A 13,813-nucleotide genomic window follows, 5' to 3' on the forward strand; every position below is an offset into this window, starting at 1 on the left:
GACACATGAAACCCACATTAATGCAAATTAATTCGTTATGAGTTGCAGCACTGCAACTGCTAAGTGGAGTAATGATGGGGCATCATTTTAACAGTGTTAGTGTAGCAACTTTTAATGAAAAATGCTGTGTTAGGAACATGTCTCAGCACTTCAGCCCACGTGTTTTTCTATATGCTAGAAATATGTTTTGTACAAGGGCAGGAAACTTGATTCACTTTATTTTTTTCCGCCAAACAGTTTAAGAACTTTAATTATGTTTTGATGTTGAAAGAAAAATCATCGTTTTTCTCAAAAATCAACCCAGAAATGCCTATCACCATAACCAAGTTCAAGCTCAACTTTTTTTTTTTTTTTTTTTGAGACTTTACAGCACAAAGTGGAAAAACAATGAATGTAGCATTTCCCCATAGACCTACAGATAAAACTTTCTTGAAGCGACTTTTCCCCCTTTTTTTCTTCTTAGAGAATTTTGGTCTCGGGCAATGTTGCAAGTCAATACTTCTTTCCCCAAATGTGAGTAGGTGGATGCGTATAGAAGCTGTAAAAGTTAATGATCGTTCTCTGACTCATAGCTGATGGTTTCAGGTTGAGGAAAAGAAAAATTAATGAGGGTAAATAGACATTTGATGGAGCATTGAGACAGTAGGAGAGATTGTTCTTGTGTCTAAAGGCATGCATTTTGTTGCAGCAGAATTTCTGAGGCAGAATGCCAGGAAGTGAAAGGGGATGCTGTCGTTAAGTTATTGTTTGGGGATGGTACAAATGTTCAGTGTCTAGATCTTTGCAGGAATGTTTAAGCTCAAGTACCAGGCAATGCTGGCTTTGCCTTTTCTCTTGAAGTCAGAGGCCCCCCTTGGTACTTTATAAGGGCAGGCAGTCACCCAAAATCTTGGTCAAAAGTTTATTTCCCATTAAATGTAAAAGGCTCTCAACACAGGACTGGGGGCAGCGGGGTAGGGGAAGCTGGGCTCATAATGGCCTGTGGTTGCTCAAATGACTAATGACCTAAGAAAAGGTCTTAGGTATACTAAAAAAGTATTTTGTTTCTTAAGGTAATTACATGGAAATTAGATTTCAAGTGGCTCATGGTAGTAGCTACAGGGTAGAGAGGAAAGTGGACCAAAAAAACCAACACCTCCTAGGAAATGATCTGTTACTTTTTTTATATAGATAAGAGAAAGCCAGGTGATTCATAAAACTGAAAATAAAGTAAATGTTCCACCTCTTCCCAATTTAGCAGGACGAGTAGTCATCAAAAATTAATGTTCATTGTGTTAGAAGTTAGCTTAGTGCTGGAAAAACCAACCGAGGATTTCAGCTGTTTTAGTTGTCTTTGAGGAGATTCCTGTGGTTGAAAAAAGCTGTTTCCCATTCCACATCTGGATAGCTCTGATGTTTTGTATCAGAAACATCAAATTTAGAGCCCAGTAGTGATTAGAAATGAGACGAAGAATCTAGATATGATGATAATAAGGGAAGGGGTTAATCTTAAAATGTTGGTCTTTACATTGCTGAAGAATTTTGCAAGCCTGTGCTGAGAACTGCCGAGTCTTCATGGTTCTTCCTCTGGACGAGTGAGGGCTGAGGCATTTGTGGGTGCTAGAATGGGGAATGGGCTTGGTCACTGATTTTTGTTGAGAGCTTCATGGGAAGGCATGAAGCGGAAAATACGTTGGAGTTCTCATCTGGTGACTCCCTGGGTACTCCAGGCAGTGAGGCGTCATTTTGAAGGTGTGGGGCGTAACCAGGTGAGAGCAGCCATGTTTGCCGGATGAGGAAATGATGCGGAGCGGTCTTAGAGCACTCTCGGTGACGGGTGCAGGACAGTCCCAAGAGATGATGCAGATGGAAACCGTTTTTTTTTTTTATTTATTTTTTATTTTTTTAGATGGAGTTTTGCTCTTGTTATCCAGGCTGGAGTGCAGTGGTGTGATCTTGGCCCACTGTAGCCCCTGCCTCCCTGGCTTAAGCAATTCTCCTGCCTCAGCCTCCCGAGTAGCTGGGATTGTAGGTGCGCACCACCATGCCGGGCTAGTTTTATTTTTGTATTTTTAGTAGAGATGGGGTTTCGCCATCTTGGCCAGGCTGGTCTCTAACTCCTGGCCTCAGGTGATCCACCTGCCTTGGCCTCTCAAAGTGCTGGGATTACAGGTGCGAGCCACCGCTTCCAGCCTGGGAACTTGGTTTTTATTTTATTTTATTATTTGTTTTTTGAGACAGAGTTTTGCTCTTGTTGCCCAGGCTGGAGTGCGATGGTGCAATCTCTGCTCACTGCAACCTTCGCTTCCTGGGTTCAAGTGATTCTCCTGCCTCAGCGTACCAAGTAGCTGGGATTACAGGCATGTGCCACCATGCCCGGCTAATTTTTGTATTTTTTAGTAGAGACGGGGTTTCACCGTGTTGGCCAGACTGGTCTGGAACTCCCGACCTCAGGTGATCTGCCTCCCCCCGCCCCCCTCGGCCTTCCAAAGTGTTGGGATTGCAGGCGTGAGCCATCGTGCCCGACCAGAACCTGGTTTTTAAACTTAGATATGCCTCAGTCATCTTGTCCTAGACCTCGCAATCTCACCTCGTATTCCAAAGCACAAATGACCTACCATGTTTTATTCTTCCTTCTAGCTTCTGGAGAGAGAAATGATTGTTCCAGTTTAGAATGCCAGGGATTTACTGGGTGTTTGTACTTTTTATCTGTGCCTTAAAAAAATTAGATTATAATGAACAAGATATCTTTGTTTTTTACAGGGAAGGAAAAAGCAGTGAAAGTATACATTTTCAAAAGAAAAGTGTATTGGGAAAAGAGAGAGAGAGAGTGGAAACCCAAAGGAGAAACAAGAAAATTTTAAGTCCTTGTTGCGGTAGCTGGAGGAAGTGTAGCTTGGAAATCTCTCCAGCACAATGGTTGCTGGCTGGGAGGAAAGATCTGACTTAGACACAGAATAAGCTGCTTGTGCTGGGTGTGTTCGTGAGCTGGGTGAGGTTTTCTGTGTCGCTGGGCACCTGAGGAAAGTTATGTGGCTGGGGGTGGTGGGGGGCGTTAGAATGGAGTGTGGGTGTCTGCGCTCGTGCACGCGTGCGCGTGTGTGTGTGTTGTGTGTGTGTGTGTGTGTGTGTGAGAGAGAGAGAGAGAGAGATAGAGAGACAGAAAGAAAGAGAAGGTAAAATTAACTTTGTCCTATATGTTGATTTCTCTGCTAGAGTCTTAAGGAACTTGCAGCTGCATTTTTACTGTTTCAATTACAGGATTCTCTCTAGGATTGTTGGTGTTATTTAGGTGATGATGAAGGCAAGGATTAAGAACAGAACTGGACAAGTGAAAATGGAATTTGGATTAACCACAGTTTGATTAATTTATTCATAAGATTGTGACTATATGAATTTTTTTTCTACAACATAGCCTTAGTTATCAGGTGTCCATTCAATTTTAATTGACAATATAAGATTCCTGTGGTTACCCTGTGTACAGATTGCCTAGGGGCTCTGCAGGGATTGTGGGAAGGAAAGCTTGGACAAGTTTCCATTAAGATCTGAATCAGGCGATTGGAAAAGAAGAGAATAAAACCAACTGAAAAGAGAGGGACAAGTTGTTAGTGTTGCCTACTCTGCTTGAAGGAGAACCCTCCTCTCAGACAAGAGCTACTTTCTGGCCAAGAATTCCAAGCTCGCAGAGAAACCTGTCCCAGGCACAGAAGTTGTTTTAACATGATGCAGAATTGTCACAGTAATTAGTGCACTCTCCGTTTACTGACTGGCAGTTTTTACAAAAAGGAGATGAGGACAAAGGGTGCAAAGTCATCTTTGTTTTTCAGCGGGTCACTTTACTTATTTATTTTTATTTTTTATTTTTGAGATGGAGTCTCACTCTTACCGTCCAGCCTAGAGTCCAGTGATGAGGTCTTGGCTCACTGCAACCTCTGCCTCCTGGGTCCAAGCAATTCTCTTGCCTCAGCCTCCCGAGTAGCTGGGACCATAGGCACCCACCACCACACCTGGCTAATTTTTGTATTTGTAGTAGAGATGGGGTTTCACCATGTTAGCCAGGGTGGCCTCAAACTTCTGACCTCAGGTGATCCGCCCACCTCAGCCTCCCAAAGTGCTGGGATTAGAGACGTGAGCCACTGTGCCCTGCCAGCGGTTCACTTTACATGCTGCTTCTGAGTGTGTGTGGGGGGCTGTGTGTGTGGGGGTCAGATCTTCTGTTGTTTTAGGGTACTGTGGTTTATTACTCTCCTTTGACAGGTGTAGGGTTTTTTTCCCACCCACTTCATTGTGCCTCCTTTTAATTTTGATTAATACTCTGTTTGGGGCAAGCAGACTTACATTATATCTATCTGTAAATATGTATGTAATGTTTTCTGTTTGTTTATTTGGAACAGATAAAATGATCTCAGAGCCCGCTGCATCCTAGAATGGGTATTTATAGACTTAGCCCATGAACAATATGGATTTACACTATTTTTTTAAATTGGATTACTACCCTTGTGTTTGAGTTAGTTCAAAAGTTCTTATGTGATTTTTCCCCCTTTATTTATTTTTTAAAACTGTGTGGACTGAATTGTTTTCCTTCCAGGGAGCAAGATACAAATTATCTGGATCTGAAACTCGCAGTGTAAATTTGTGCTAGTAACACAGATGTGTTCTGGTAGTAGTAATAGCACAGGAGTAGTAACAGTAGTTTGATATAATACTACAGATCCATGTTCGGAAATGCAGTTGATTTGCCTGTTACAAGGAGGGGACTGGACATCAATTTTCCAGGGTCATCTGATTCCTCATTATTAGTTCCTATATGGCAAATTAAAATGCATTTTCAGATAATTGTTGAGATCCTTTAGTGATTATTGTATTGTTTATAAAATAAATCAGTAGATGGTGTTTGTGTTCCCAATTGATGGGATCCCAAGATTAACAAGTATTATTTGGGAAGGTGAGAATTGGGTGAACAATCTTGCTGTTTCTTTCTATTTCGGGATACCTGCTTCTTTGATGGGTGGTCTCTAGGACTTCAGAGGGAAATGCTGAGGACAGACTTAGACCTTGGGGAGGATCTGAGCCAATCAGTGACTTGCATTCACTCAGTTGCCACCTAATAGGTGGTCCTCCGTTAGAAAATTGGTGGCTTTCTGGCAGTGTTTGGCCCTCTCTTTGGGGAAGTGTGGATTACTAGAGTGCAGGTGACAGAGATGGCCTGGGATGGACAGCTTAGTCATCATGAAAGAATGTGTAAGGCATCGGGTGGCCCCTGAATTCTGTCTGACACATTTGTTTTCCCAGAAATAGAATTGCATTGGAGAGCTGGGGCCCAGTTATTAGAAATATAGGGGTGGGGTGCTTGTACTTGTTGCAGTCTTGTGGCTTCTCATAATCTTTTCTCTGCTAATCCTTCCTCTTGCCTACATGTTGCAATTCTGGTGACTTTTTGCAGCACACAGTTCATTTTTCTTCAGCATCCCGCTCAGCACACTGGCTTCCTTTATGTCTTAATGGGCATCCATCCTTCATTTTCATGTCATTAATTCTCACTCCTGGCCCCCACCTTCCCTGTATGCTTATTGAATAGGTGCTTTAAAAAAAAAAAAAACTTTACCTTAGACTGTTATGATCATCTTATCCATAGCAACAAATAAAAGTACACAGGTCTTGATTGAATGCCAAGGCTGCAGTTCAATCTAGGAAGGTTTGTCTGCTATTCATAAACTGCTTAAGATGTTTTCTTGTAGTTTGTGACATAAGCAGAACGCTTTGATTTGGTTTCTTTCTACAGCTCCATTTTCAGTCCGGCAGCACACATTACTCTGCGTACAAAACGATTGAACACCAGATTGCAGTTCAGGTAGGAAACGCAAGAGATTCTGAAGCTTGAATTGTCTATATGTAGGTCTCTTGTGTGTTTTATTCTCTGCCCCTTACCCCAACTGAGATGATGATGATGATGATGATGATGGTGGTGGTGATGATGGTGATGGTGGTGGTGCTGGTGGTGCTGGTGGTGCTGGTGGTGGTGGTGGTGGTGGTGGTGGTGGTGGTGGTTGAATCACTGGGAGAGAAGGGGAGCAAAGGAGAGAGAAGCAGGAGAAATGCTGCTGAAATGATGTAGAGATATGGAAAGAAAGAGAAGCCTGTGCTTATTGTAAAGAGTTTCTTGATCGGGTATAATGGGCACACAGACCCCAGCTTGACTATTTTTCTTTGCTTAGGGAGGGATGTTGAATTGGGAGTAAGGGTGGCACAATGTGAATGGGAAGGCTTAAGGGGAGAGGTGGGAGAGGAGGCCATGCGACAGCCAGAGGGTGGTTTCTGGTGGATCAAAATCTTGTTAAGTGGTGCTAAGAATATCTGTTTGGACCTGATCATCCTGAAATGTTGGTTTCTCTTGGACCTGTCGATGTACGACACTAAATGTGCTGGAAGGGAAAGGCGACAGATCCCAGCTTCTGATGAGTGTCCTGTTTCCTGCTCACGTAGTACTTCCATTCTCTTAAATCCAAAGGCTAAACAAATCATGGACTAATATAGACTCGGAGCTGAACTGATGCCAGCAGAATGCAGTAGAGGAGGGAGAGCAGACTAATACGATTTTCATCTGTCTGCCCGGCTTTGCTGGGATGGATGTACCTCATGGTGTAACTAATGGTACCAAAACTTCTTGAGTGTCCTGCCTTAACCCTTCGAAGGGATTCTCTTGAAACCTTTTGCTGTAGCATTAAAGTCTAGCTGGAGAGCCTTCTTTTCTTGTGAGTTGATATTGGTTTGTTAGATCATGTGCATTATTCCATGACTTCTTTTCTGGTGAAGAGCCCTTGCAGATAACTTGTCTGTGTTTGTGTGTATCTGTGTGTGTGTGTGTGGTCTTAGGTAGCCACAGCCACAATGCATCTTTGTAGCTCTGTCATCTCAGATCTGCATCTTCCTCGATAAGACTTTCAGATAGCTGTTTGCCCCAGGTAAACGGAATTATTCCGCCAGTGAAAAGCATGAGTCAGCAGACATTTTTATTTGGTGCATTCCTAGTGTTTCTGTACTCATTTTCAGGCCACAGCAACTTATTTTAAAAATATTTGAGGCTGGGTGAGGTAGCTCACGCCTGTAATCCCAGCACTTTGGGAGGCTGAGGTGGACGGATCACTTGAGGTCAGGAGTTTGAGACCAGCCTGGCCAACATGGCAAAACCCCGTCTCTACTAAAAATATAAAAGTTACTCGGTGTGGTGGTGGGTGCCTGTAATCCCAGCTAATCAGGAGGCTGAGGCAGGAGAATCACTTGAACCCGGGAGGTGGAGGTTGCAGTGGGCCGAGATCATGCCATTGCACTCCAGCCTGGGTGACAAGAGTGAGACTCTGTCTAAAATATATATATATATATATATTTTTTTTTTTTTTTCTTTTTTTGATTATTTCTGCAGTTGTGCTGATGACCTTCTTGTGTGTGTCTTTTGGGGGAAAAGTGTGACTCTTGATTTTACCCTTCTCAACCCCTAACTGTTTCCAAGACTGACCTGTCTTTAACTTGAGGCTGCAGTTCTTTTTGGCATGCTGCCGATTGGTCCCTCCTTCTTTCTTCTGATGGACAGCATAGTAAGTCTTGCTCCCAGAAAGTGCTTTAGATGCAGGACTTGGTTAGAGAACAAGCCCAAACCCTAACTCTTGGTGCCTGGGTGGATGTACAACTCTTGGTGAACAGGTGAATATACCATGTCCGGAGGCCTCCTACATCTCGGGGAGTGCTGGAAAATCTTGTTGCCTGGGGTGTGGGAATTGTTGAAGTTGAATAGGATAGTGATCCTTATCTTGGTGTGGAAAAGCTGGCTGGGGCCATGTCACTGGGAGACTAGCCCGGACCAGACCAGCTGTTGTATCTTTACACCCGTTGCTGAAGTGCCCCTTGTTAGGCTGAGCAGTTTGTCTTTCTCCAAACCACCTGGCACGGTGCAGGCCATGTGAAGCTCTTTCTCAGGAGGAAGATGGAGTAAATTACAGAGCTCATTGTTTTGGAGGACTGAAACCATTACTATTCCTCCATGAACAGGTAGTATTGTTCTCCTCTGCTTCTATTTGCTAAGGCTTGATGCCCATGTGGGCAAACAGAGAGACATTTTATTAGAGACCCAGAATCATGCTTTTGCAGCGTTCATTCTCCCTCAGTCTCTGCTAGACCCGCACAAGGCCAAGCTAAATGGCATCTAGCTGTAATTTTAGTTTGATCATCAAAGGATAAATGGCAAAAAACAAAACCAAAGAAGCAAAGGGAAAAGAAGGGGAAAGCTTAGACAAAATGAAATTGTTCCCAAAGTACATTGGGGTGTTCATAATCTTTTTGCCCTGGTACAGCATAGACCAGACATGTTCCCTTCGCTCCATTCTCCAACTTAAGGCTAAATGCAACACGATTGTCGGGGCAGAGTTATTGTCCCTGGAAACTTAAAACTGTTTAACCTTAATAAACACTAGATTTCAATAGGAGCTGAGCTGGTTGCTCTCCTAAGCTACATCCTAAAATAACCCAGAGTACTATGACCCTGTGCATCACAGGAGACTCATACTCTTTTCCCTTCCCATCGCTCCTGTAATCTCAGGACTCAGCCAAGCTCACCGTTTATATGAATGGCCTTGAGTGATTCTATAGACACGTCACATTCTTATAAAAGGTTTGGACACAATAGCAGTTGCTATGTTTAGATCTTTCCTACTTTTGACAGCCTCCTAGCTCCTCCTGGTTTTGAAAAGACAAGAGCAACTCAGATGGCCACATTCTCCCAAAGTGAATAACACAAATAAAACTAGAATGAAAATTAAAAGTTTTTTTTTTTTTGAGACGGAGTTTCACTCTCTGTTGCCCAGGCTGGCGTGCAATGGCGTGACCTCGGCTCACTGCAACCTCCACCTCCCGGGTTCAAGTGATTCTCCTGCCTCAGCCTCCCGAGTAGCTGGGATTACAGGCATGCGCCACCACACCCGGCTGTTTTTGTATTTTTAGTGGAGACAGGGTTTCTCCATGTTGGTCAGGCTGGTCTCGAACTCCCGACCGCACGTGATCCACCTCGGCCTTCCAAAGTGTTGAGATTGCAGGTGTGAGCCACTGTGCCCAGCCGAAAATTAAAAGATCTTTTAGAAAAGACATTGTTTTAAAATTCTATTGACTTTTAAAATGTTTTATTGTAGTGTAATTTACGTATAACACAGTACACAGAACTTTAGTAGAGAGGTGGATGAAGTTTTCCATATGTGAACGCCCGTGAAACCATCACTCAGATCAGTATATAGAATGAGGTTGGGACACCTTTATTGTCAAGGGCCAGATAGTAAATATTTTGGGCTTTCTGAGCTGCTCAGTCTCTGTTGCAACTACATTTGACCCTTGAACGACACAGCACGCGTTTGAACCACATGGATCCACTTAGATATGGATTTTCTTCTGCCTCTGAGACAGCAAGACCAACCCCTTCTCTTCCTCCTCTTCCCCCTCAGCCAACTCATCCCAAAGAAGGCAAGGATGAAGACCTTTATTATAATCCACTCCCACTTAATGAATAGTAAATATGTTTTCCATATGATTTTCTTAATAACATTTTCTTTAGCTTACTTTATTGTAAGAATACAGCATATAATATATACATAAATTATATATTAATTGACTGTTTATGTTATCGGTCAGGCTTCTAGTCAGCAGTAGGCTATTAGTTAAGTTTTTGAGGAGTCAAAAGGTATACTCAGGTTTTCTTCTTCATTTTTTTTGAAACGGAGTCTCCCTCTGTCGCCCAGGCTGGAGTGCGGTGGCGCATCTCGGCTCACTGCAACCTCCGCCTCCCAGGCTCAAGCAATTCTCCTGTTTCAGCCTCACTAGTAGCTGGGACTACTGGTGCCTGCCACCACGCCCGACTCATTTTTTGTATTTTTAGTAGAGATGGGGTTTCACCGCGTTAGCCAGGATGGTCTCGATCTCCTGACCTTGTGATGCACCTGCCTTGGCCTCCCAAAGTGTTGGGATTACAGGTGTGAGCCACTGAGCCTGACCTATACTCGACTTTTCAACTGTGTCCCTGGCCCGGGTGTTCAGGGGTCAGCTGTACTCAGCGCTTCTATTGTGGGTTGAAAGCAGTCAATGATAAACCCAAAGGAATATATTCCTTGTTGTGTCTCAATAAAGCTTTATTTAGAAAAAACAGGCAGTGGCTGGATTTGGCCTCAGAGGCTAACTTCTGATAAAGAGCTCCCCGGAAGTCTCCCTTGTCTCCCCCTTTTTCCAGTTATTTGGCTGCTTCCTCTCTCCCCTGCCCCCACTGAAAAGTCTGTTAGTTTTATTTATCACTGTGGATTAGTTTTGCCTGTTTTTTGGCAAAAACATGTAATGGAATCTTACAGAATATACTGATTCATGTCTGGCCACACTCAGCATATGTCTGTGAGTTTCATCCATGTTCTCTTGGGTAGCAACGGTTTGCTCTTTTTCATGGCCAAGTAGTATTCCACCAATGAATGTGCTTCAGTGCATGCATCCTTCCTGTGTTGTTGGGTATTTGCATTGCTTCCAGTTTTTTTTTGCTATTATGAATAAAATTCTAGTAACATTTTCACACACATCTTTTGGGGAAACATATTTCCATTTCTGTTCATATACTGAGAGTAGACTTGGAGGGGCATGGGGTAATGTGTGTTTAGCCTTGCACTGACCTTCTCAGAGAGACTTGAGTGCTGGATGTGAGTATTGTCATTGCAACAGCGGTAGTAGTTGTTAGGTATGTGAGTGATACGTGTAGGGTGAGCAGTAAATTTATCTGGGTGTGATCAGAGGCCAATTGCCCAAGCTTCGGTGCAGGCCCCTTCATGCAGTGATTTGGCCTTTGGCCCTAGCTCCTAGGAACTCCTCCCACTGTCTCCATTAACCTGGGAGGAGGACTAGCAGGCTGAATTCCAGAGGTGGACCCACATTGCAGATGTGTATAAACAGAGCTGCCTCCCAGGAATGCCCTGCAGGTGATTGCAGATAATGGTTAGGCATCTCTATTGCATCTCTATGGCCTTCATGAAGAAAGCTCTTCCAACACTCCTATTCTCAGCATTATTCCAACCCCATGAACACTGTTGTGATGAAGGTCAAGACCCACAGAAGATGTTTCCCTTGGTTTTCGGAAGGGCTGCTTCTGAGCCAATTAAGCCTTTGTTTTAAGAGCGTTTTGGCCAAAGGTTGATGTTTTAACACCAAGTCAGATGTGATTTAGGAAAAACCTCCACATGCAGCAAAAACAAACTGTGTAGACCTTTTTTGGTTGTTATTCTTTTTAGATGTGAAGTGGTTTGTGTGTGTGTATGTGTGCGCGTGTGTGCACGCGTGTGTGCGTCCACACAAAGACAACTCGGAGAGGATCCAGAAGAAATGGACCATTTTATTTGTTTACACAGCTGAGGAGTGGAGACTGTGCAGTGGGGGTTACTTTCCCTCTTGTTCCTATGCTTGCAAGTTCCCATCTGAGCTTTACCAAAGCATAACCTTCTGCTTGGTCTTAGCACTCCTCCACCATGATTCACTAAGGCTACCAGGACCCTCCTCCAGAGCCTGGGTGCTTTTTGGAGCCAAGGAGAGAAGAATACTAACTGGAGAGTGTCCTTACTTCATGTTGGCCACTTATTCCTGGATGTGAACTGGAAGTTCCATCTTAGAGTGTCTTAACATTGTTAAGATTCCTGGAGTGCGTTGACACAGAGTCTATGTCTGTGTCTGAGGAGACCCCTCATGCTGTGATGAGCATGGCCAGAAATTAGTACCACCGGACTGGCCCAGCATTGGGGAATGAGGTGGCGTGTTTGCAGGGCGCTTGACTTTTCTCTCACTTCAGGTTTTTGATGGGGGTCTCTTGTGTTCTGGGCCTGTCCTCTCACCCATCACAGGTCCCCTGGCCTTCCCGTTTTCATGAGGATTTGCTGTCTTGGCTGAGCAGCTGATCCAGGCTAAGTGAAGAACTCCTGGAAACAGGTTCAGCCCTTGGTGTAGTCACTTCCTCACATTTCCTTCAGAGCTGTAGCAGACTCAGGCTGTGACATTTCATGTCCATTTTCCACAGAGGAATGAAGAATTAGAGAGAGACAGAGAGAGCATTTCATTACAGTAGTTTGATAGAACCTGTGGATGCTGCCAGGTAACTTGCTTAGGAGGTTCATTGACTTGCTATGGTGATGAGTTTTAGCCTCGTTAGCTAATTTAAGTCCATACCTCAGAAGAATGTTCATTCTGGAAAAATATTTGCATCTAATATGTGCCAGGCCACTGGAGAATTCATCAGTGAGCAAAACAGACAAAAATCCCTTGCTCTCACCAACCTTAAATTCTAGTGATATTTTAAATACTGACTTATACACACCCTGTTCCAAGACTGAGTTAAGTTTCCGGTGCAGTCCAGGAGTTAGATTTTCTTTTTCCTTTATGTTTTGAGACAGAGCCTTGCACTCTGTTGTCTAGGCTGGAGTGCAGTGGCACCATCTCGGTCCACTGCAACCTCCGCCTCCCGGGTTTCAAGTGATTCTCGTGCCTCAGTCTTTTGAGTAGCTGGGATTACAGGTGTGCACCACCACACCTGGCTAATTTTTGTATTTTTAGTAGAGACGGGGATTTCACCATGTTGGCCAGGTTGGCCTTGAACTCCTGACCACAGGTGATCCTCCTGCCTTGGCCTCCCAAAGTGCTGGGATTACAGGTGTGAGCCACCACATCTGGACAGGAGTTACTTTTTGGTTTTTGAGATGGAGTCTTGCTCTGTCACCCAGTCTGGAATGCAGTGGCGTGATCTTGGCTCACTGCAACCTCCACCTCCTGGGTTCAAGCAATTTTCCTGCCTCAGCCTCCTGAGTAGCTGGGACTACAGGTGTGTGCCACCACACCCAGCTAGTTTTTATATTTTTAGTAGAGACGAGGTCTCACCATGTTGGCCAGGCTGGTCTCAAACTCCTGACCTCAGGTGATCCATCCACCTTGGCCTCCCAAAGTGCTGGGATTACAGGTGTGAGCCACTGGGCCTGGCCATAATTTTCTTTTTTCTTTTTTTTTGAGACGGAGTCTCGCTCTATCGCCCAGGCTGGGGTGCAGTGGCACGATCTCAGCTCACTGCAGCCTCCACCTCCTGAGTTCAAGTGATTCTCCTGCCTCAGCCTCCCGCCGGCCGTCATTTTAAATCAGGGTTGTGATTTTCAACCTACTGAAGTTTAAGAATTGCTGCCTTAGAGTCTTCTGAAACCAATCAATTGATCATTTATTGGCTGTCCCAGTCATTTTCACTCGCCAAATAAAAAATGAGGGCTGGCTAAGTACTATATTGGGATAGCATTTTCTTATTTCGAATGAGAAATTGGACTGCCCTTATGTTCCTGTGAGTTTTTGAGCCTTTATTTTCCCATTCTTATGTGAAGAGAGCCAGATACTTTTGCAAAGCTTGAGAAAAAGCATTTGTTTGTGGAAGAGTAGCTTGGACAGTAATGTGCTTAGACTTTGGGGTCAGAGGCAATAACAATAGTTAGTAATAATAGCTGCTTATGCTTACTGAATTCTCTTGAGGGGTCCAGTGTTGAGTGCTTTTTGTGAATTATTATTATTATTTTGAGACAGGGTCTCACTCTGTCACCCAGGCTGGAGTACAGTGGCGTGATCATAGCTCACTGCAGCCTTGACCTCACTGGGCTAAGGTGATTCTCCCACCTCAGCCTCTTGAGTAATTGGGACTACAGGTATGCATCACCACGCCTGGCTAAGTTTTGTATTTTTAGTGGAGATGGGGCTTCGCCATGTTGCCCAGGCTGGTCGCTAACTCCTGAGCTCAAGCTATCTGCCTGCC

At 44.1% G+C, this 13,813-nt stretch overlaps 1 protein-coding gene across 50 annotated transcripts in view; it reads left to right on the top strand.

Annotated features, from left to right (window-relative positions):
• The window catches only part of TCF7L2 (transcription factor 7 like 2), a 220,662-nt gene that overhangs the window by 8,559 nt on the left and 198,290 nt on the right, over positions 1 to 13,813 (top strand). For 32 of the 50 annotated variants that reach the window (XM_028826859.2, XM_028826840.2, XM_028826839.2 and 29 more), the window contains exon 4: positions 5,762 to 5,830. The exons of the other annotated variants lie outside the window; for them this stretch is intronic. In XM_028826859.2, coding sequence (XP_028682692.1) covers positions 5,762 to 5,830 — 69 coding nt within the window. The remainder of the gene's footprint in view (positions 1 to 5,761; positions 5,831 to 13,813) is intronic. 50 annotated transcript variants of the gene reach the window in all.

This window comes from Macaca mulatta, chromosome 9 (genome assembly GCF_049350105.2).
Source record: "Macaca mulatta isolate MMU2019108-1 chromosome 9, T2T-MMU8v2.0, whole genome shotgun sequence".
Lineage (NCBI taxonomy): Eukaryota > Metazoa > Chordata > Mammalia > Primates > Cercopithecidae > Macaca > Macaca mulatta.